General features: G+C 50.8%; 1 protein-coding gene across 3 annotated transcripts in view; it reads left to right on the top strand.

The window, feature by feature from the left end:
* Positions 1-293: 293 nt before the first annotated feature.
* JDP2 (Jun dimerization protein 2) overlaps positions 294-22,514 on the top strand; it is a 41,744-nt gene continuing 19,523 nt past the window's right edge. The window contains exons 1-2 of one of the 3 annotated variants that reach the window (XM_079914015.1): positions 294-423; positions 10,804-11,027. In XM_079914015.1, coding sequence (XP_079770141.1) covers positions 417-423; positions 10,804-11,027 — 231 coding nt within the window. In that variant the 5' untranslated portion in view covers positions 294-416. Of the gene's footprint in view, positions 424-936; positions 1,213-1,480; positions 1,618-10,803; positions 11,028-22,514 lie in introns of those variants that run through there. The other 2 variants (XM_079914014.1, XM_079914016.1) reach the window with 2 other exon arrangements.

Below are 22,514 nucleotides of genomic sequence, written 5' to 3'. Positions count from 1 at the left end.
AGGAGCTCACTGTCCTCAAATTGAAGAGACCTGCTCACTGGGCTCTGCTCACTTGCTTCCATCGGTCTCAAGGCTGGTTGTTTCTTTCTCTCTGAGCATCTGCACTCCAAGAAGGCATGAACTTTTTCTTTCACTTCCTTTCTTCTATGGGTGATGATCTGACATCACTCTGAGAAGGAGGCTGAAGGTCACTGAATATAAACACTGTCACTCCTCGCTGGCTGAGGCAGAAAGGCAGGGGGTTGGCTGAGCAACCAGGGGGTCTGGAGGAAGGAGATGCAAACCAGAATGCCAAGGTCTCAGGTGCCACACGTGTGCTTGAGGGCTCGGTGTCTCTGTGCCTTTACATACTGAAGGCACCGTGGAGGACACATTTCCTCTGGAGTCACCCTTAACCATCTGCCACTCTTAGGAGGATGAAAGGTAGGAGTTCAGTTGGCAATGGAAGTTGTAAAGGGAAAGAAGGCCATTCGGGGTGGGCTGAGGGCGGCGGGTGCTCACACGGGTGTCCGCCCGCGCGTCCGTGAGCGGAAAGGAGAAGCCTGCTGGAGTGTGATAAAAAGCCCAGGGGTCAAACTGTGCAAGCCATGGGGAAAGGGAAAGGGGTGGGGGGCTCAGGCTGCAGTCCAAGGAGGGCAGGTCTCTTGCAGTGAACCACCCCAGGGCTGAAGGGCGGCTGTGGTGGCCAGGTGGGCTAGTAGGCGGGGGTAGAGGCACCCAAACGCCTTGATCCTCTGCCCATCCTTCTGCCCAGAAAAACGAAACAGGCTTGCGAGATCACTTCCTCACTCAGTGCTTAAGTGTCCAAGGATGAAAATGTGTTCAAATCCTCTCTCTCTCTCTCTCTCTCTCTCTCTCTCTCTCTCTCTCTCTCTCTCGGTTTGGGAAAAAAGAGCTAAGGACTGAGGAAGATGGTTCAACACAGGCTACGTCTGCTTCCAGGGCCTTTTGACTTGTCCGGCCGCCACCTTCTCATTGCTTTCGGCCCGAGCTGTGTCTCGGGGTGGAAGCCGGGCGGCTGTGCGCTGGGGATGCTCTTACATAACCGCCCGCCGCGTCCTGCTTCCTCGCGCGCTCCTGCACCGCCGGCTGGGAGAGCCGGGGGCCGCGATGGAGTCAGGGCCGCTGCTGCGGGGCCGGGGCCGTCCCCGCGGGGAGCGGACCGCGAGGAGCCGCGGGAGGAGGGCGCGAAATGCGGCGGGGGAGGTGAAGGTCAGTGGGTGTGAAACGCCGGATCCACACCCCCCTCCTCCCCTGTCCCCTCCTTCCCTTCCTCTCCGTCCCCCTCTGACGTCTGGAGCTGGCAGCTCGGCCGGTTCCGCATTCCCGACCCCTCCCCGCCGCCCAGGGGCCGCTATATAGCCGGGGCTGATGCAACCCGTCCCGCCGCCCGCCACAGCCTGCGGGAGGGACGCTCGGCGGCCGCGACGGGGGGGCGCTGGCGGCGGCGGACGCTGCAGCGGCGGCGGGGCTGGCGCCGCGGCGGCTCCCGGGCCGGGACGGGCCTGGGCACCGGGCGGAGCTTCGCGGCCGGGCGGCAGCGGCGCTGAGCGGGCACGGCGCCTGCAGCCGGGTCCCGGTCCCGGGGGCGCAGCCTCCGCCCTCGGCTTCTGCTCGGTGGGTGCGAGGGCACGCGCTGGGGGCGCCGGGCCGGGCTGGGTGGGGCGCGCTGGCCGCGGGCACCTGGGACTGCCGCCCCCGCGCGGGCGGAGAGCGCCGGGCCCCGAAACCCGAGCCCCGCGGGGAGGCTCCCGCAGCTCCGGGACTCCGCGCTGCCCCGGAGGGGGATGCTGCAGTCCGGGCCCCTCCCGCCAAGGGTCCGCGAGCCGGTGGCTTCCCTTTGGTTCCCACCCTGGGACGGGAGGCTCCGTCCGCTCCCGGGGCAGCCGAGGCTCTCTCTCCATCTCCCTCCCGTGCTCTCCTCCCCCGTCCGTTTGCAGGGAGGTGCTCTCCTTGCGCCGCGGGGAAGGCGGGTGAGTGGCGGAGAAAACTGCCCGGGGAGATGAGCCGCGGGGTGGAGATGGAGGGTGAAAGGCCAGGGAAGTGCAGGGTGCTGGTGGTGGAGGGATGACAGGGACCTGCTGGCAAGTCTTGCCCGCCCCAACCCCGTCGCAGGGAGGAAGACCGGCCCCCTGAGGACCTGGAGGAAGGCACTGAGAAGGGCTGGGGCTCTCCATACAATGAAGAGGGCTTCTCTCAGGGCCATTGCTCCGGGATTCCCCTTCTGGGAGGGGGTCTCGGGGTGGCTGGGTCCCCTTTGGTCTCCCCCAGCTCTCAAGCCAGGTTACATAAGGAGGCCAGCCGGCTCCTCTAGGTAACGAGCCCAGACGGCTGTCTTCTGCCCCCCCCCCCAACCAAAAGGAGCCTGAGCGGCTGTGGACCCCTGACCCTGCGGTTGCAGACCCGGTTTTGCCTGGGTCAGTGGTGGGGTAGGGGGGACAGGGAGGCCTCCGCACCTCTGCAGGGATAGATGGGCCATCCCTGCGGTTGGAGATGGAGAGGCTGGTAAAAGAGGAGCTCAACTGACCCCTCGGGTCAGCTCCCGTAGCAAAATTGCCTGACCCTTGCACTGGGCCTCTCCCACCCCACCTCCCCCCGATCCAGGGCATTGGGCTGTGGCCTGACCACATGTGCTCAGGGCAGCTGGGCTCAGGTCTGCCTCTCTAAAAAGGGCTTGCAGACTGTGTGGGTGTGTGTTCCCAGGTTCAAATCTTCGTGGACTCCTCAGGGTCTTAGTTTGAGGAACTGTGAGAAACTGAAGCTTTGAACCATGCTTGGGTGCCTGCTTGTCCTTTAAGGCCTTGCAGTGAACTGTGTTCACATGTTATCTCCCTTCCCCCCAACCTCCCTTCCCTGAGGGTTTTTTAAAACACCTCCCACTGTTTTCATCTTTCCAGCCAATCTGGCTGCAGTTTGGATGGACGCCTTATCTTCCGTTGCAGGTTTCTAGGAGAGAGTTTAACTAGGTATCAGGTGTGAGCAGGGCTCTGATTTTATATAAACCTGACGACCAGGGAAGAGAAGCAAGATCTATTCTCGTGCCTCTGGCTGGTTAAGGTTTTGCCTTGTTTAAAACAGGGAGGACGGATTTCTCAAAGACTCTACTGTTTCCCTTCTACTTTGGCTTTGGTTCAGAGTTGCAGGCAGCTCCAGAATTTTCCTGAAGAGCTGGGCGCTGTGAGATCTGAAGGGCAGCTGGAAGGCATGGATGTGGAGGCTTCTGACTTTTCTCCTGGGTGGGCTGCAGCCACCTCCAAGGAGATGTGTTGATAACTGGTAACAGTGTCCCCTAAGGAGGAATCTGGACAAGGATCTCTCCACTCACTCGCCACCTGGCTTTTGCAGCTACCACCTGTTTGCAGGATGTGTGGGCATCTTTTCCAACCTGCAGAAAACTCGGCAGAAGGCTGAGAAGGGCTAGGCTCTCCAGGCCTTGTTTGTCATGGGGCTGCTGGTGTTGCGACTGTCCCTCGCACAAGTGTCTCTGTTTCCAGCTCTGTTCTGGAAGAAAGGGGCCAGTGCAGACTCTAGGTTGGCCTGCTCTGTATTCATTCAACCCCAGCTCAACTTGAGCGATCAGAGCCAGGGCTGAGGGCAAGCTACATTCTTTTCTGCTTTTCTGCTGCAGGATGCAGTTTGCTTTTTTTCCATGTGAATGAATTATGTTGGAAACCGAAATGGGAGGAAGGGAAAAATAGAGTGAGTGTATATGGGTATGTGTGTGTGCATACCCTATATAGGCAGGGGGAGAGCAGCGGGCACATTATTTTTCCATTTTCCTTTAATTAAGGCTCTGTGGAGGTGTGTTTGAAAACAGAGGGTCTCCTATGCCTTTGAGGAGGGTGAGAACACTGTTTTGGCTGCGTCCTGGGCCATATGCAGTGTATGGTGGCCAATGAAACTGGGCCTGGCTCAATCTGTTGCTTGTCTTGGCAGTCGGTTCTGTGGCTTGTGTTACCAGCTCTGGAACTTACAGGCTGCCAAGCTCCGTGTGCCTGTGTGTGTGTGCACATACGTGTGTGTGCACGCTTGCTCTTGTGCGTGGGTGTATGGTTTGGCCTCCCAAAGCTTAGCGGAGACAAACGCGTTAGCGACCCCCGGTTCGAATTTTCAGCCTGTGTTTCTTTACACTAATCGCTGCAGGGGGCCCGGCCAGAGCCCACCATTCTGGGTTTTTTTCAGTCTGTTTTCTTGCTGCAGCCTTTGGGATTCCATTTGTGGAGCTCCATTTCCAAAGCTTTAACTGGCCAATGGCGTATTTTTTAAAAAGGGCCAAAGGATCGGTCACATTCTGTGTGTGTGTCTGTATTATGTATGATGCTATGAACTCCTGGCACCAAGGAACAGAGATGGGGTGAGGTGGGAAGAGAGTCTAGAAGTCTGGCCTGCTGGCAGTTCTTTCCCAGCGTATTCTCGCTGCTCAGGATAAGGATCCTGGCAGAAATGACTTACTGTGTTTTTATTGAGCACCTACATTAGGCAGGGGAGAACGCTGTGTTTACAGGCAGGGCTTGTCAAAAGCATTTCCCTGGTCTCCAGGAAAGAACATTTCTTGGGGAGAGGTTCCAGTTTCTTCTATGGCTGGAATGGCTATGCAGGGATCAGGTTGTGTCATGGCTTCTCCTGACACCCACCACATCGCATTCTCTTATGAAGATCTGAGGAGTGACTCCTTCTAAGCAGTGCAGGGTTACAGTGGATTGAAGGACACAGGAGATGCTGGCGCTCTGCTCCTGGAGGCGGGCGTGGAAACCCAGCCAGCTGGGAGTGCCCTGTTGCCAGTGATCTGTGCAGTTGTCTTCTGGCCTGTGAGATGGAGGAGGACTTAGGAGAAACTGAGGCAGAGGGCAGGTGCTGGGTCTCATTTCTGCACCTTTGTACCCAGCCCTGATCTGCCACCTGTTGTTTCTCTTCTGCAATAACTGCGTGGATGCAGGATGGTCCTGCCTCCTTGAGATTTAGAGTTGGAAAGTGGGAGAGCAGAGAATTCTCTGGGCTGGATCTCCAGAGAATCCTCCGGGGATCCTCCTCATGGCCATAGGAACGGGAGACCGGTGTTAGATGGGAACTGGGAACTGTGCAGAAGGGACCTGGAGGGGTCATCAAGCACTAGTGTTGCTCCAGGAAGGAAGGCCCTTGAAGCTACGCTGACTTCACACTCACCAAGTGCAGGTGCTGCTCCAGGTGCTTTCCAAGTATTAACGAATTTAATCTTCTTTTTAGCCTTACAGGGCAAATAATGTTATTAGTCCCATTTTGCAGCTGAGGAAAGTGAGGCACAGAGAGTCTCGGGAACTTGCCCAAGGTCACACAGCTAGTAGGGGCAGAGCTAGGATTCACACCCAGATGATCTGGCTCTGGAGTTTCCACTTTAACCTGCCTCACTCTCCTGCCTGCAGAGCTGAGCCAGCCATCGGAGATGGTCTTTTGCTGCTTGCCCTTTTCTCCATCTCGGAGCTTTCACCATCCTTTTGCTCCCTGCCTCCTGGATCTCCTTGTCTTTTGGAAGCTGGGTGACCTGCATCATTTCAGATTCCAGGAGAGAGGTCATCCCAGGTGATTCCTTCGCTCCAAGAACAGATTTGGTGTTTAATTCTCCAAGATTCATGATAGTTAGTACTATGCTCTGTGATGACTGGTCTGGCACCTTTCTGCCCTCTCTGCCCCCCGGCCCCTGCCATGGACTGCTGCCCTTCACATCTTTCTCCTGGGAATCTTCCCAGGTTCCAGCTCCCAAGACCTCCCACCCGTTGATTTCAGTTGCCAGTTACTTGCTCTTGACTTCCAACCCCACTAGTGCTCCTGGGGCCTGACCCTATGAACTCCCTTGCTCCTTGACCTGCCCTCACTCACCTCCACTTTCTTGTAGCACCAAGCCTTGCAGCCTTAGGCTATCTGCACTCATTTGCACACCCATTCCTGCCTCCTGATGCCAGCCCAGGCCAGCTGTTTGCCTGGAGGGGAGCAAACCTTCTCAAAGAGACCCAGGGATTTTAGAGCCTTCCTTAAACTTTTTTTCCTATGGACGGACAGAAAGTTCATGATGCAGATCCTAACTTTCTCTTGATCTGTCTTTAAAAAAGAAAACCTATCTTTGCCATTCTAGATGAAGATGCCAATTACTGGGCACTTTCTAATATGAGTAGCCTTTTACGATTTTGACACGTCAAAGCAAGACTATTGTTTATTTATAGATACTCCCATTGAAGAATATGATAATATCTTAGATTTACATACAGTAAACAAGAGAAGAAAATAAGATGGAAAAACTTAAGTTTTTAAGTTATCTCTTCATTCTTTTGGCTGAAATGACTTCATCTTAATATCTCCCAACAGGGCCCATTTTCTGGACTTGAAGTGTTTTGTGACTTTTTTTTCTACTTGTACAAGGCAGCATCCCAAATCGTGTGCCTACAAGTCCCTGAGGAAGTCCGGATAGGGAGATACAGATATCAGATTTTTTCTTTAGGTTCTTTTCCCTCGGATCCACCTGGTCCCTGTTTCTTTCAAGCTGCCTCTCAGGAAGCTGCATCAAACCACCCCGAATCTTAGTCTCAGCAGCAGCTTAGGGTCCACTTGTGACCTCCAGAATGCTTTCTGTCTTATTCATGCCTTGCTTGTCAGTCTCATCTTTGATCTGTGCATTACCCAGTTTTTCTTCATCGGCTGTTTTCCAAGTTGTTCCTGGTCAGTGTCCTGAATTGCCAGTCTTTTTTTGAATTTATTATTTATATTTATTTATTTATTTATTTATTTTTTGAGGTACACGGGCTTCTCACTGTTGTGGCCTCTCCCGTTGCGGAGCACAGGCTCCGGACGTGCAGGCTCAGTGGCCATGGCTCACGGGCCCAGCCGCTCCGCGGCATATGGGATCTTCCTGGACCGGGACACGAACCCGCGTCCCCTGCATCGGCAGGTGGACTCTCAACCACTGCGCCACCAGGGAAGCCCTAAATTAATTTTTATACGGCAGGTTCTTATTAGTTACCTATTTTATACATATTAGTGTATATATGTCAATCCCAATCTCCCAAATCATCCCACCACCACCCCCCTCCCCGCTTTCCCCCCTTGGTGTCCATTCGTTTGTTCTCTACATCTGTGTCTCTATTTCTGCCTTGCAAACCGGTTCACCTGTACCATTTTTCTAGATTCCACATATATGCGTTAATATACGAAATTTTTCTCTTTCTGACTTTCTTCACTCTGTGTGACAGTCTCTAGGTCCATCCACGTCTCTACAAATGATCCAGTTTCATTCCTTTTTATGGCTGAGTAATATTCCATTGTATATATGTACCACATCTGCTTTATCCATTCGTCTGTTGTGGGCATTTAGGTTGCTTGCATGACCTGGCTATGGTAATAGTGCTGCAGTGAACATTGGGGTGCCAAAGTCTTTTTGGATTCTAGGCCTGTCTTTTGAAGCACAGGCACTATTTGCCGATATGGGTCTTCTGCCAGTGTATAGTGTTTGCTCTTTATTTGTGCATCCCAGTTACTAATGGAGACGTGGAGGGTGTTTATCTTCCTTATGTTGTGTGTACTTCTCTTTCTCCCACTAAATTACTTCTGTATGGAACAACCAGTGTGGGAGATGATTTCACATCTTGTCATCTTTCCTCTGTCTTCCTTGAAGTGGGTAAATTCCTCCTGGCTGTTATTGGTTCCCTGCCACCCGCCCCCCCCCCCCGCCTTTTATAGATTCCTAAATCACATCAAATTGTTTTATTTTTCGAAGCACCCAAGTTGCCTTTCAGCCTTGGCTCATCAGTCAGCTCCTTCCAGTTAATGGGGATCCAGTTATGAAAGGCAGCTGCTTTAGCTCCTCCATCTTCGGCCCCCCACCCCCGGAGCCCTTTAGGATGACTTCTCGCTGGTGAATGTCAGCTGTTGTGGTTGTCTCCTAGGAATGGCATGTGTTAAGGACTTTGTGGTTTGTATCTGAGCAGTTAGGGGCACCCTTGAGAGGAAAGGCAGGAGAGGGGGATCTTTTGCCTCTGCAGAGGAAAACCTGGTGCCTAATTCCCTGGGTGAGGCTCGTCAGTGGGACAGGTTCACAGGGGAGCAGGAATGGTAAGAATTCATGGGGCTGCAGCTCCCAGTGGGTTCTCGCTCTGGCAGAGGGGTTCTCACAGTAGCAGAGAATTCATTATATTTTGGGATCATTTGTTAGTGTCTCATTTATACCTTCTGTTTGAAAATAAACAGAAGCTGCAAGCCGAGCCTATCATTCCCGGAACAGAGTGGGGTCTGGCTTCCATCTCCTGAGATGGCTCTGGCGGGGAAACATACAGAAGCCTCTGGAGGATTTTTCTTGGGGTCTACGTGGGAACGAATAATCTGGAGCTGGATAACAAGCATATAAACTTCCAGAGACACATCCTTACCCTACTCACTGAATTTTGCTCCGCCATGAATTTATCATTCGTTTCTTCGTTCATTCATTCGTCAAGTGTTTGTTGATTATCCTTTCTGCGCCAGAAATGTGCATGCCTCACCCCTTGAAATCACCCCTCCACTCGCTAAGTGGCCACATGGCACATTTTGCCACACATGAATGGGTCCTTACAGTATCGGGAGGTTCTGGGGCTTCTGACCAAGGAGGGGATTTTGCACTGTATTTTTGCTTTGCTCCATACCTGAGGTGTGATGCCTCTCTCCCTTGGTAGGGCTTTGTGTCCAGATGAAACACCAGGCATAGGACATTTCAAGCTTCCCATCTCCTGTCCATTTTGACTAGCTCAGTTAAACATCCTTCCTGGGGTTGCTGACTCCTTGTAGCATCAGTTCAGGTCTAGAAGGGGGAGTTTTGTAGGTTTTTTTCCCCTCTTCTGAGGAAAAGGTATGAGTTTCCTTTGTCAGTTTGGCTCAGGTAGCCTGAAATCGCCCCCCTCCGCTCCCCACCCCCACCCCCCACCGCCTGCCAAATATCCACGTGGCCGGGTCCAGGCATCATTTCGCCACAGAGGAGTGAGTCCTTACACTGGCCCCTTTCTTATTCTCCCTGGAGGAGTTCCGGGGAGACAAGTAGCTCATCCACCATGCCCCAGAGCAGCCTCCTGGCGTGGCAGCCTGCAGCCCTCTCTGCATTGCAGGCGTGGCTCCAGAGGGTGGAGGGAGTGACTTTCTCACTGAAAGTGGTCTGACGGACATCACATCTCTGTCTTGCCAAATGCACCCCTTTCTATGGGAAGAGAGAGTGAAGGTAGAAAGATAGGTCAAAGCTTCTCCCCCAGGATTTCCAAGACAGATGAAGTTTTAGTTTTATAGCCCTGTGCAGCGAGGCAGGAAGGGGGAGAAATGATTTTTTTTTTTTTTTAAATTTTTGACTGCGTTGGTCTTCGTTGCCACACGCGGGCTTTCTCTAGTTGCGGCGAGCGGGGGCTACTCTTCATTGCCGTGCGCGTGCTTCTCACTGTGGTGGCTTCTCTTGTTGTGGAGCACAGGCTCTAGGCTCACGGGCTTCAGTAGTTGCAGCACGTGAACTCAATAGTTGTGGCACACGGGCTTAGTAGTTGTGGGTCACGGGCTCTAGAGCACAAGCTCAGTAGCTGTGGCGCACGGGCTTAGCTGCTCCGCGGCATGTGGGATCTTCCCGGACCAGGGCTCGAACTCGTGTCTCCTGCATTGGCAGGTGGATTCTTAACCACTGCGCCACCAGGGAAGCCCGAGAAATGATTTTTTTTTTCCTTAGGGTTAGAATCCAGAGGCAGTTTTGTACTGAAATGCTACTTACAAGGCTGTTTAGAAGCCAGCACTGTGCACAACTGACCTCTAGTGTTCTCAGTGCCGCTTGGCTCCTAGTAGGTGGTTGACAATTGGATGGACGGATGGATGGATGGATAGGTAGGAGCCCTGTAAGTGGCCAGAAAGTCTGGCTTTATTAGCAGACAAGCTTTCTTCCCTGCCATCTGTGCCTTGAAGGGATAGTTTCTTACCCATGAGCTTCCCCCAGTGAAAAGAAGGAAGAAGAATTCCCTTAGTGTTGACCTGTCTACTTTATGTCTTTCTTTCATGCCTGAATCTGCCTTCCTTTGCAAACCTTCTGGGTCTGGTGGAGCTAGAATATGTGTTTGCTTTGAAAGTGAAGAGCCCGTGGAGGACTTTTCTCGTACTGGGCTCCACTGGGGAAGCACACGCTAATTAATTCCATCTCCCGTGCCGCAGTCTCTTCCTCATAGATGCCAGATGCACACTCACACACACATTCACTGTTAACTGAGATCTGCTTCATCTCGTATTCAGGGTGTCTTAACAAGTATGCGGAATGGGATGTGTGATTTGAGGGGAAGCACCATGACAGCCCCAAAATAGCTCCCTCTTAAACAGGTGCAAAGGTGCTCGAGATGCCTCCATTCTGATCCATTCTCTTCGGAGGCAGCGTGTTGCAGTCTAAATCCAGCTCCTCCAGTTTTAACTGTGTACAGTCTGGAGCGAGTTCTTTTGTCTAAGCCTTGGCTTCTTCCTCCGTGTCATGGTCTCTGACCCAGTCTTATGGGACTGATGGAAGGATTACCGCAGTGCCCAGCCCATGGCAAATGCTGAATCAGTGTGGCCTGTGATTGGGTTAAGCATTGCCTAAGTGCCAACAATAACCTTGGTGTGAATTAACTGATCAAGTTTCCCTCAATAACAGAATGGGCTTAAGGGCAGGAAGAGCACCTTAAGGTGGGGAAGGGGTTTAGGGGGACATTGGTGAAAGAAGGGTGGGGTCCTGGTGAGACACAGGGACTTAAACCCCTCATGGAACCTCTCACCCGGCTGACAGTGCCTGTCCTGCTCTTCTCCTGTCCACTCCAGGCTGGACTGCCGCTCCTCCTGCTATGATGCCTGGGCAGATCCCAGACCCTTCCATGACTGCGGGCTCTCTGCCAGGGCTCGGCCCCCTAACCGGACTCCCCAGCTCGGCTCTGACTGCAGAGGAGCTGAAATACGCCGACATCCGCAACATTGGGGCCATGATTGCCCCTTTGCACTTCCTGGAGGTGAAACTGGGCAAGAGGCCCCAACCCGTGAAGAGTGAGGTGAGCGAGCCTTGTTCCCCCAGGGCAGGATCCTGGGGGGAGGGTAGGACGCCTGGATTAGTGTCCTAGGTCTAGCCCTAAACTCACCCTATGACCTAAGCCTTGCTGTTTAACATGGGGTCTGAGGACCAGTAGCACCCATGTCAGTAACATCTTGAGGTTGTTAGACGTGCAGGATCTCAGGCCCCACCCCAGACTGTCGGAATCCGAATCTGCGGTTTAACAAGCTCCCCTGGGGTACTCAGGGCCACGTTAGCGTTTGAGAGGCACTGGGCTAGGGCAGGATGCCCAACCTGTCTCTGGTTCTTTGAGGGGCAAGGAAGAGTGATTACTAATAAAAGTATTGAGTAATAACATTTGGCCATCTCTCTGGGGTGCTGGGGGTGGGGTCAGGGGAGATAATGGGAATGTGCACATGCTTTGAAAAGTATATAAGGCAACGCCAATATTGGGTTAGCTTCAACAGTTATTATCATTAGTCACATCATTGTCTCTATTGCTCTTGGCCTCAGGCTGGAGCTGAAAGCAGGAACTTGGAGGAGGGGTGGTGTGGGCTCCCTTCCCAAGTGGCTGCCAGAGCTGGACTTGGCCTCAGTTGCCCGGCACCATCTGCCTTAGCTGGTGTTTGCAGAGGACCCACACGTGGAGCACGCCCTCCTCGGGTCCCTTGGAGCTGCAGTGCTCGTGAGCCGTACTTGTAGAAGAGTAGCTTTTCCCTGGGGACCGGGGAGAAGCAGAAGTCCCCAGCGTGGGTGAGCATCAGTGCTGGGAACGCCCCCGGTCACTTCCCCAGGGCTGGTGATTTGTCCAAAGGCCTGCCCCAGTGAGGTCCCCAGCAGGGCCGTTTCTTCAGAGGCCAGACAGAGTAGCTGCCCGCCCAGAAGGGAGAAGGAGCCGGTGGTGGGAGCTGGAGAGCTGGAGAGGCGGCTGGGCCAGAGGCCTGGGGGGAGGCAGCTGAACGCAGGTGCTGGGCCGCCCTGCGGGGAGGGAGCATTCACAGACAGAGGTGCGCCCGGCTGGGGGCTCATCCTGTAGGATGGAGCTCACAGGGCTGGACGTCCCAGAAAGGGGGACTCTTAGTGGAGAAAGGTGTCTGGGTACCGGCAGGGGGGAGTTGGGTATTTTAATGCCATTCCTGCTCTGCCCTCCCTTTCCCCATAAGTACCATAAAAATTGCACAGAAGGCTGCTGGGGAGCTCGGCCAGGGGTGGCACACTGGCTGTTGGCGGGCCGGATGTGGCTCTCAGGTGTGTTTTGTTTGGCCTGCGCAGTGTTTTAAAAGAAGCTGGAACCAACATTTCACTTGAAAATTTGGATTTTAATCTTTAATTACAAAGCGGGAAGATGTGGCCACACCGTGCCCTGTTCTGGCACGGCCAGGAGCGGGGGACCCGCTTCACTCCTTTGCTCTCTCCAGCCTCCCACAGGCCCGGCGCCTCCCTGTTCCTCTCGATTTTGCTTACGCTGTCAGTTTTGCTTTTGTTGCTGCCGGCTGCCTTCGTTTACCTTGGGCCGCGTGGCCCCTACTGCAGACATTTATTCTGGAGACACCTGGATTAGGTGCCCTGTAGATGCCCACTAAAGACGGTTGATAACAAGATGAGAGTTGACGGGTAATTATATTCTTCTGAATTGATTTTGTCAATGAGCGTGCTGTGGATAGCACTTCCTGGCTTAGTTAGTGCTCTGTGTTCTTTGCGGAGAGCCCTTATCTTTGGTCTTGTGCTATTTTGCCTTCCCAGCCCCAGAACTTGAAAGCATTCATTTCTGGGTCATTCCATAGTATTTAAAACCAGTAGCTGAGCAGGGGCACTGAGGCTGTGGGGTTGATGAGGGGCCGGTGCTTTGGTCTCTGAGATCTGCCTGGAGGCAGGGGCTGAGTTACCACCTCCCCGCTCTGCAAAAGGCACCGGAGGAGCTTTCTTTCTTTCTTTCTTCCTTCCTTCCTTTCTTTCTTTCTTTTTTTTTGAAAAGGCCTTTATTTGGATTGGGTATTTTTACATTTCACAGCCTCCCCCAAATTGGTGACATATGCCCTGTACCTGACAGTGACGTGCCGTCCTCCCAAACACACACCATCCAGGCTGTGAAAATAACAAGCCATTTTTAGGGCATATTTGCATGTCCCCTCCCTCGCTGTCAGACTGCAGCGTAGTGGGTCGCTGTCAGACTGCAGCGTAGTGGGTGCTGGCGTGGAGTAAGGTCAGCCCTGCACTGGGAACCGACCTCCGGTGTTCTGGGTCAGACCCAAGATGGGTGGGGATTCATTCTGAGAGCAACTGAGAGATAAAGGGTGTTGGGAGAGAAACTTGCAGCTGGAGAACCTTATGTCCCGAAGATTTATTTGCATACGGCACACTGCCTTTGGTGGATTTTCACACTGGCATTTTGGACTAGTAAAACTTTCTTGAATAATAATAAGATACGAGCTCACATTTATTAAACGTTTAATATGTAGCAGGCCCTGTGCTAAGGGCTCAACATGTAGAGTCTTGTGTATTCCTTACCTGATCCTGGTGATCTGGTTCTCCCCATTTTAAGGAAGAGGAATTTGGGAATTCCCTGGTGGTCCAGTGGTTAGGACTCAGCTCTTTCACTGCTGTGGCCCGGGTTCAATCCCTGGTCAGGGAACTGAGATCCCGCAAGCCACGCGGCACGGCCAAAAATAATAATAATAAAATTAAAAAATTGAAAAATAAATAAAAAAATAAAGAAGAGGAATTTGAGGTCCAGGGAGGAGGAGGTCAAGTCACTCGGGGTCGCACGGCTGGAAGGTGGCAGAGCTGGGCCCCGCGTGGGCAAGACAGTGCTGCTGGGATAGCGGTGTGCACCAGGCACAGTGCTGGGTGCTCTCTGCAGCATCTTGTTGAACTCGCATGAGAACCCTTTTGAGGTCATTATTATTGCTGTTGTTATTGTTATGTCCACATTGTGGATGCAGTCAACAAGTCTTGGGGACATCCAAGGTCACACAGCTGCGAAACGAGGCCAGGCAGTCTGACTTTTCAGCCAAAGCTTAAACCTTATGCTATGCTGCCTCCTGTGCTCCCTGCCAGACTTCCAGGCCTCTAATCAGTACTCTATTGGGCTGGGGAAGCCGGATGAACCTGGCCCCAGAATCCTCCATCATTTTGATGACACGCCCAGATTAACGCTGAGCCCGTCAGTTCTGCAGCCGTGTCATCTCCCAGGCCCCCGGAGAGAGGACGGGCCGAGCCGCTGTGCAGGCAGCTCTGTCCCAGCTGGCTCTTGGGCTGTCCGCCTTATGGAGGCCAGCAGCCTCTTGGGCCATGTCCAAATACATGAAGCAGTTGGGTAAAAGAAAATCAGAGGAATTAAGTTAAAGGACGCGTTTTGTAAATGATGAAATGCTTTGTGCTGATGTTTTTATTGGCTTGGCCAAAAAGTTCGTTCGGGTTTTTCCGTAGGATGTTACGAAAACCTGAACGAACTTTTTGGCCAACCCAATATTATAGGGTTGTCACATCACGTGAAACTATTTTTGTGGAGGTGCTTCCCCGCAGTCCATTTGTCCAACAGATACATGCTAAGCACCTACCATGTGCCAAGCACCGGGCCAGACACTGGGAACTGAACCATAAGCAAAGTCGACAAAGTCCACCTTCTCTTGGACTATGTAGTGGAGTGGGGATATCCAAAAATAAGCAAATTCATATACAATATAAAAGGCCAGGTAGTGGTCAGTGTCGTGAAGAAAAGCTAAGAAAACCAAGTGGATGGGAAGTGGCCAGACTGCTCGTTGTGAGGGTTGGCTAGGGAATCTGGGCATGTTATATTGGGATTTTTAGAGCCGATGCTTCTCTCTCTCTCTTTGTACTTCTTTCCTTTTCAATACTCCTTTTCAAGACAGCTTTGCTCTCTGGCTTTCTCCAGAGCTTTCCTTCCTTCCTCCACTTTTTGTTCTGCAGCCCCTTAAGCTGGAGTCCTCCACCAAGCACTCTCTGTTGTCCTGGAGATCTCGGCCCTTCCTGGGCGGGTCATCTCTGAGTGGGCTGCAGTGGCCATGCCCTGCCTCTGGGCCTGGAATGCATTTCCAGTAGTGGCGGAGGGAGGCCAGAAGCCCCGCCCTTGCGTGTGTGCACGTGCGCGCGCAAGCACGCATACACACACGCAGAGCAAGCAATGACCTAACAACCTGCTGGATGGGACCCCTCACCCTCTGTGTCACTCTGCAGTGCTCTAGAGGGGACTCAAGTTCAAGAGAGTCTGGATGACCTTTTAAGAAAGAGATTGCAAACTGTCATTCCACGGGCAGGAGTCAGCCTACAGATGAATCTTGTTTGGCCCTCACAGTGTGGGTTTTTTTTTTTCTTCTTCTTTTTTTTTATTGAATGAGTTGCTATATTTAAAAGCCAGGAAATGTGGACTTTTTGGCTTCTTTAAAAAACCCAGAATATCTGGGCACTCTAGACCCACACCCTTACATGCAACGAGAAGCTGGAGCTGAGCTCACTGTATTGGCATGTGGTCCTCATTTCTCCGCAGTCCCCACCACCTCCTGTTGCCTTTCCCAGCCTGTTTCACAATGCCTATTGTCACCAGCCGGCTTTTGAGTTTGTGTCCTGTGCTTAGGTCCCAAGGATGGGGACTACATCTTCCATTCCTTTTTACTTCCACCAGTCGGTGGACAGTGCCTGGCCTGTAGACTGTTTAACACATGCTTGTTGGTTTGAACATTAATTAGCTGTGTCAACTTGGCAAGTCACTTACACTTTCCATCCCTTGGTTTCTATATCTCCCAATTCTCACCTCCAAGCATTTGTCCCTTTCTTTTTCTGTTTCTGAACATAAGCGACTTCAGACCAAAGACAAGAGGACACAATGAAAATCAAACCAACCATTCCCAAACTTGGTTGATCATCAAAACCACTTGGCAAACTTCTTATGAATCCGCATTTCCAGACCCAGCCTTGGGCCCATGAACTCAGAATCTCAGAGGGCAGAGTCCAGGGAATCTGTGTTTTTAGTAGGCCCAGAGAGTACTTGGCTACATTTGGGAACCTGACTTTATCTGTTTGTACTTCTTGTTCTCTTCTGATCCCTATCAGGGAGGCTTCTGAGGGTGTCCCCTTGAGGAATCAGTGTGTGCATTCCATCGTGGATTCTGTCTCTCCAGCACATCCTGCATGTAGCGACAAGATCCTTCTCCTCTCCTCTTGAGAACAGGAGAGGAGACTTAGCTGTTCGTGGATTTCACAACTTCTCCAGGGGCCCTAGAGAACATTTAGAAGGCTTTCGCCTTTGGAAGAAGTGGGACTTCGAATCCATGAACTACAGTGTGGTCTTGGAAGGTGTGCTCACCCTAGGAGTTTGCTCACCAAAAAGACCAAAATGTTCATCCATGTTTAGCCTGAGCATAAAGTTTCCCCAAACCAGCTGATGTGCTGGGTAAATGTTGGCATAAGCATGCTTATGTTTTTAGTGATTTAAAACATAAAGGCAGCCCACTGACATTTTTTTAGCAAGCCTTGCATAATTGGTTTTTAATTTGTGGCTCTTTGGAATAGCATTGGCCTTCTTCCCTCTGACTCAGACGCTTTTTCTGTCTCATACTTGCTTGGCAGAGAGATCCAATCTGTCCCTTCTTGGAATAGAGTCTCCCAACTCATCTTTGAAATCCTAAATTTCCACTTTAGTTCTGTCACTTTGTTAGCACATTTTCCAAAGCTGTTAGCTTTTTTTTTTTTTATCTTTAATCATGTAATTTGAGGGCAAACGAGTGATAGCTAAAGGCAACCATGCGTGTGTTTAACTCTGGTCCCTGTGGTATTGAGTCTTATTTGATACCATACCCTGAGCATTCACGAGGGTTCCAAATCTCTTATTTAACATCACAGGTTGGTCACACCCGCTGTTGTCCTAGCACTGGGTTCCTTGGAGAGGTGGTCGTAGGGACATGGCTGGATCTATATGTTCTTAGCAGAAACCAGACACTTCTGAAAAGTTCAAGGAGTCCCATGCTGCCTTCTTACATCTCTGTTTTAAGATGGGGATAATGATAGCACCTACCTTCTAGTGCTGCTGTGATAATTAAGTGAACTAATGCAGGTAAAGAAGGGCTTTACATACGCCTGGCACTTAATAAGATACACAACAAATGTAAGACATGATTGTGATTACTTTTCATATGTGTGGATCAGGCAAGTTAGTGGTTTTTTTTTTTTGCGGTACGCGGGCCTCTCACTGTTGTGGCCTCTCCCGTTGCGGAGCACAGGCTCCGGACGCGCAGGCTCAGCGGCCATGGCTCACGGGCCTAGCTGCTCCGTGGCACGTAGGATCTTCCCGGACCGGGGCAGGAACCCATGTCCCCTGCATCGGCAGGCGGACTCCCAACCACTGCGCCACCATGGAAGCCCAGGCAAGTTAGTTTTTTAATTGATTCAAAAACTGTTCCTTGGGCTTTCATTTGCTTGAGGTATTTTGCCCTTGGATGTGGTGGGTGGCCTGAGTGTTTGGAGGTGTCCAGGTGTCGTGGGAGTGGGGCACCGTCCTGGCTTTCTAACCAGACGGGCTGCTTCTTGGGCCTGGGAAGAGCTCTAGGCTTGGATTCAAGCTTCTGGCTTCAAAATCCAGCTCCATCTCCCACTCTCTGTATGGCCTTGGACAAGTCAGCTGGTCTTTTTTGAGCACAGTTTCCTCATTTGCAAAAGGGGGAAACTGATGCTCATAGAATTTCATTGTGAAGTTTACTGTGTGTGAAGATAACCTCGACTACAGTGCATTACACCTGTAGATCACCTCTACTAGGGACTGAGTCCACTTGCAGTGAATCACGCTACAAATTCTGACAGCACTTGTCTTTCCAATGCCTTGTGCCCGTGACTGGGTTTCAGGGAGGCAGGCGGACCTTCCTGTTTCTGTTTATGTACTGATAGTTTACATGCAGCCACAGTTGTAGTTACCATCACCAACTGTGAACGAAAAGGCCCTTCAGCCCTGTGATTTCCACTAAGCTGCCCTGTGTGACCCCTTATCTTGTTTCCTGTGGTGTTCAGAATTCTCATGAATCCTTAGTTTTTTTAGCAGCCCTATGAAGTGGCCTCTTCTATCAATGCTGGTCATCTTACGTTGGTGTCCCCAGACCCACTGGTAATATGGACTCAGAGTTGGGAAACTGAGTCCGCTCCCGGGTCCTTCTCTGGCTGAACGACTCTGGAGCCAGCCAAATCTCTTTCCCTTCAACTGTGCCCAAAAGACATAAGACAACTTCACTTGAGCTTGGAGCTCGGAGACCTAGAAGGACACTGGGGCAGATTCGGGTAGGCTGCAGAGATCCCTGGAGTGAGGTCGATGGGTCACCTCTGGGTTTAGCGACCCCGTGAGCCCACACATGTCCTGCCCTCTGTGGGGCTCGTTGACTGTGCTCTGCTTTTTGGCCGCAGGGTCCCCCTTTACTGAGTACACTGCCTGTGCCTGTCTTGGGTGACAAGCTCCTCCACGGCTTGCTTCCGTGGCCCTCCTCCCTGCCTCTACCACGAGCCACCACCAGTACAGAACCGGGGCTCTTTGGAAGCCATGTAGCCAGGCAGGACTGCTGATCGGAACAGTCTGGCTCTGGAGGTTACTAGACATTTGAGCTTCAGCTTCCTCCCTAACTCCAAACATATATAAAAATTAGCTCAAGTTGGATCAAAGACCTACTGTAAGAGCTAAAACCACAAAATTCTTGGAAGAAAAAGCCACAAATATTTGTGACCTTGGATCAGATATGACACCAAAAGCACAAGCAACAAAAAATAAATTGGGCATCCTCAAAATTAAAAACTGTTGTGCTTCAAAGGACAAAAAGTGAAAAGACAATCCCCAGAATGAGAATTTTCTCAAATTATAGATCTGATAAAGGACTTGTATCTAGAATATATAAAGAACTATTACAACTCTAATAAAAAGACAAATAGCCCAATTAAAAAGTGGGCAGAGTATCTCAATGCACGTTTCTCCAAAGAAGTATAAGCACATAAAAAGATGCTCAACGTCATTAGCTATAAAAGAAATGCAAATCAAAACCACGGTGAGATACCACTTCACATCCACTAGGATGGCTATAACAAAAAGGACAGATAATAACAAGTATCAGTAAAGGATGTAAAGAAGTTGTAATCCTCATAGACTGCTGTTGGGAATGTAAAATGGTGCAGACACTATGGAAAACAATCGGGCAGTTCCTCAGAAGGCTAAACATAGCGTTACCATATGACCCAGCAATTCCACTCCTAGGTATATATGACCAAGAGAAATTAAAACATATGTCCACACAGAAAGTTGTTCAGGAATGTTCATAATATCTCAAAAGTGGAAACAACCCAAATGTCCCTCAGTTGATGAATGGATAAATAAAACATGCTATATCCATACAATGGAATATCATTTGGCCATAAAAGGGAATAAAGTACGTGCTACAACATGGTGAACCTTGAAAACATGAAGTCAGAGAAGCCAGTCATGGGACTTCCCTGGTGGCGCAGTGGTTAAGAATCCACCTGCCAATTCAGGGGACGTGGGTTCAAGCCCTGGTCCGGGAAGACCCCACATGCCACGGAGCAGCCAAGCCCCTGTGCCACAACTGCTGAGCCTGTGCTCTAGAGCCCACGACCCACAGCTGCTGAGCTCACACGCCACAACTGCTGAAGCCCGCACGCCTAGAGCCCGTGCTCCGCAACAAGAGAAGCCACCGCGATGAGAAGCCTGCGCACCGCAACGAAGAGTAGCCCCTGCTCGCCACAACTCGAGAAAGCCTGCATGCAGCAACGAAGACCCAACGCAGCCAAAAAAAAAGAAAGAAGCCAGTCACAAAAGACCACATATTGTATGATTCCATTGATATGAAATGTCCAGAATAGGCAAATCTATAGAGACAAGAAGGAGAACCAGTCTCCTGGTGCCCAGGGCTGGGGGAGATGGGAGGAGTCAGGGGTGATGGCTAAAGGGTATGGCGTTTCTTTGGGGGGGGGGTGATGAAAATGCTCTAGAATTGATCGTGGTGATGGTCGCACAACTTTGTGAATATACTTAAAGCTGTTGAATTTGTATAGTTTTAGTGGGTGAATTGTACAGTATGTGTGAATTTTATCTCAATAAAGCTATTGTAAAAATGGGCAAGAATCATATCTAGCTCACCCAGGTACAGGGAGGATTAAAAGTGATAACGTATGTAAATCACCCAGCATGTATCGGTGCTCCAGAATTAGTAGCTGTGGTGATTAAAGCCCCCCTTTTAGGCCAACAGCAGTGAAAAAGTCAGGGTCTGGTTAGGGACATTTTTTCTCTCTTTCTCTTTTGTTGCTAGTGGCCGTCCAGAAGCAATGGGAGCAGCCTGGCAGGGTTTTGTGTGGAGCTCGGGAGGAAATATGGAATAATCTTGGTTACTCATTAGCATCCCCTGGGGAGTGTTTAAAAAATACTGACATTCAGCCCAGAGATTCTGGTTCAGTTGGTCTGGGTGGGGCGGGCTGGTGGTTCTAATCTGTAGCCATTGGTTGAGACCCGTGGTACCTTATAAACCAGCTCAGGTCTTTGAAGGAGTGAGGACGTTTGCCTTCAGGACAGAAGGATCACATGAGCAGTGCACTTTATGGTTTGACAACTGCTTTTGTAGAGATTATCTCCTTTGATCTGTTCAAAAGCCTTGTGAGGTAGGTGCTTTCAGTACCATTAGTTGTTAGGGAACCAGGGCTCAGAGAGATTAAGTAACTTGCCATGGTCTCATTTTTTAAATTTATTTTATTTTATTTATTTTATTTTTGGCTGCGTTTGGTCTTTGTTGCTGCGTGCGGACTTTCTCTAGTTGCGGCGAGTGGGAGCTACTCTTCGTTGCGGTGCGCAGACTTCTCATTGCGATGGCGTCTCTTGTTGTGGAGCACGGGCTGTAGGCGCGTGGGCTTCAGTAGTTGTGGCACATGGGCTCAGTAGTTGGGGCTCACAGGCTCTAGAGAGCAGGCTCAGTAGTTGTGACGCACAGGCTTAGTTGTTCCGCGGCATGTGGGATCCTTCCCGGACTAGGGCTCAAACCCATGTCCCCTGCACTGGCAGGTGGATTCTTAACCACTGCACCACCAGGGAAGCCTCCAGGGTCTCATTTTTAAGGCATAATTTTATCTAATCTGTTTTTTAGAAAAAGCAAGATCCACACCCATGCTCATACCTATTAGTTATCAAATCTAACACTTTGGAGAGCACTGCCAAGGTGACGTCTGGTGCCAGGTTAATCTGTTTTGCATAGATTTCAGAACAGAGCTCTTTCTGCTACTTCTCTTTACTGATGAGCATCCTGAAAGTGCAAGGCAAACTGAAAAAAAATTATTTACATATGTGTGTGTGTGTGTATATATGTATACACATATATACACATAAACACCGTTTGTAACTACTGATCTGTGTGTGCAGGGAAAACATGACAGGAATAATCTGGATCTTGAAGCTGTCAGAAACCTGCAACTGTCCCTCATAACCTCTGAGTTAAAGATTCGGCATCAACCACATCCTAATGTTCTCACTGAATGACTCTAATAAGCATATGATACAATTTGAGCCCCTTAATAAAATGCCACCTTTATCTATTTAGTATATTACAGTATCCTTTGGAGAAGAGACTTCTGCTGAAACCGATCTGAAGTCCACTGGTTTACATCAGCCCTATTCAAAGTCGGGTGCACAGACCAGCTGGCATCTGGGAACATGTGAGGAGCACAGACTCTTGAGTCTCACCCTAAACCTACTAAAGCAGACTCTCTAGAGGGTAGAGCCCCCCAAATGTGTGATGTCATAAGCCCTCCAGTGGGTTCTGATGCTCTCAGAACTCAGCGTCCCTTCCAGCTCTGACTGGCAATGATTCTCTCTGAGAATGGCTACTAGGGTCTAAAGCCACATTTTTCTCCAAACCTGTCTCAAGCTTCCTGGAGCAACCCGCATGCCATCATGTGGTACCTGAATCTGTGTTAGGCAGGGTTGCTCTCTGAGTCTGCAAACACCTTAGCATTTCCAAACCAGTTATTTCCAGGTCTTGAGATGCTCCTGCTGCCAGCATTCACACCCAAAGGGACTTTCCAATTAATTAAGCAGCCGAGCTTGTCGATAGGCCAGCTCCTTTATTGTTTTAGAAGAGGGAGAATCGGATAAACTGTTCGGATGCCAAAGGAACCTTCGTTTGCTGAATCTGGCCCAGAGTCTCAGCAGCTCTGGTCTGAAAACTGGGGCAGGGGGCTGCTCTCTGCCCCCCTCATCTGTCTGGGTGCTGTGAAACCCCTCCTTCCCCCCTCTATGAACTTTAGCTGCATCCATTTCATTGCATAAGTCACGCATGGTGAAAATCACCCCTCCATCCTCCAGGCCAGGCACCTCTGGTCGTGCGTTCCTTTGACCATTGTCATCTGAGTGGGATTCTTATCAGCTGGCGTTCTGTTCCCTTGAAGTAGAGTTCGCCATTCTGCTTAGCGATTTGTTGTCTGTGCCTCGTGCCTGAAGGAAATT

Source organism: Stenella coeruleoalba, assembly GCF_951394435.1.
Source record: "Stenella coeruleoalba genome assembly, chromosome: 2".
Classification (NCBI taxonomy): Eukaryota; Metazoa; Chordata; class Mammalia; order Artiodactyla; family Delphinidae; genus Stenella; species Stenella coeruleoalba.
The sequence above is the reverse complement of the archived record's forward strand: the minus strand, read 5'-3'. Positions and strand labels throughout refer to the sequence as shown.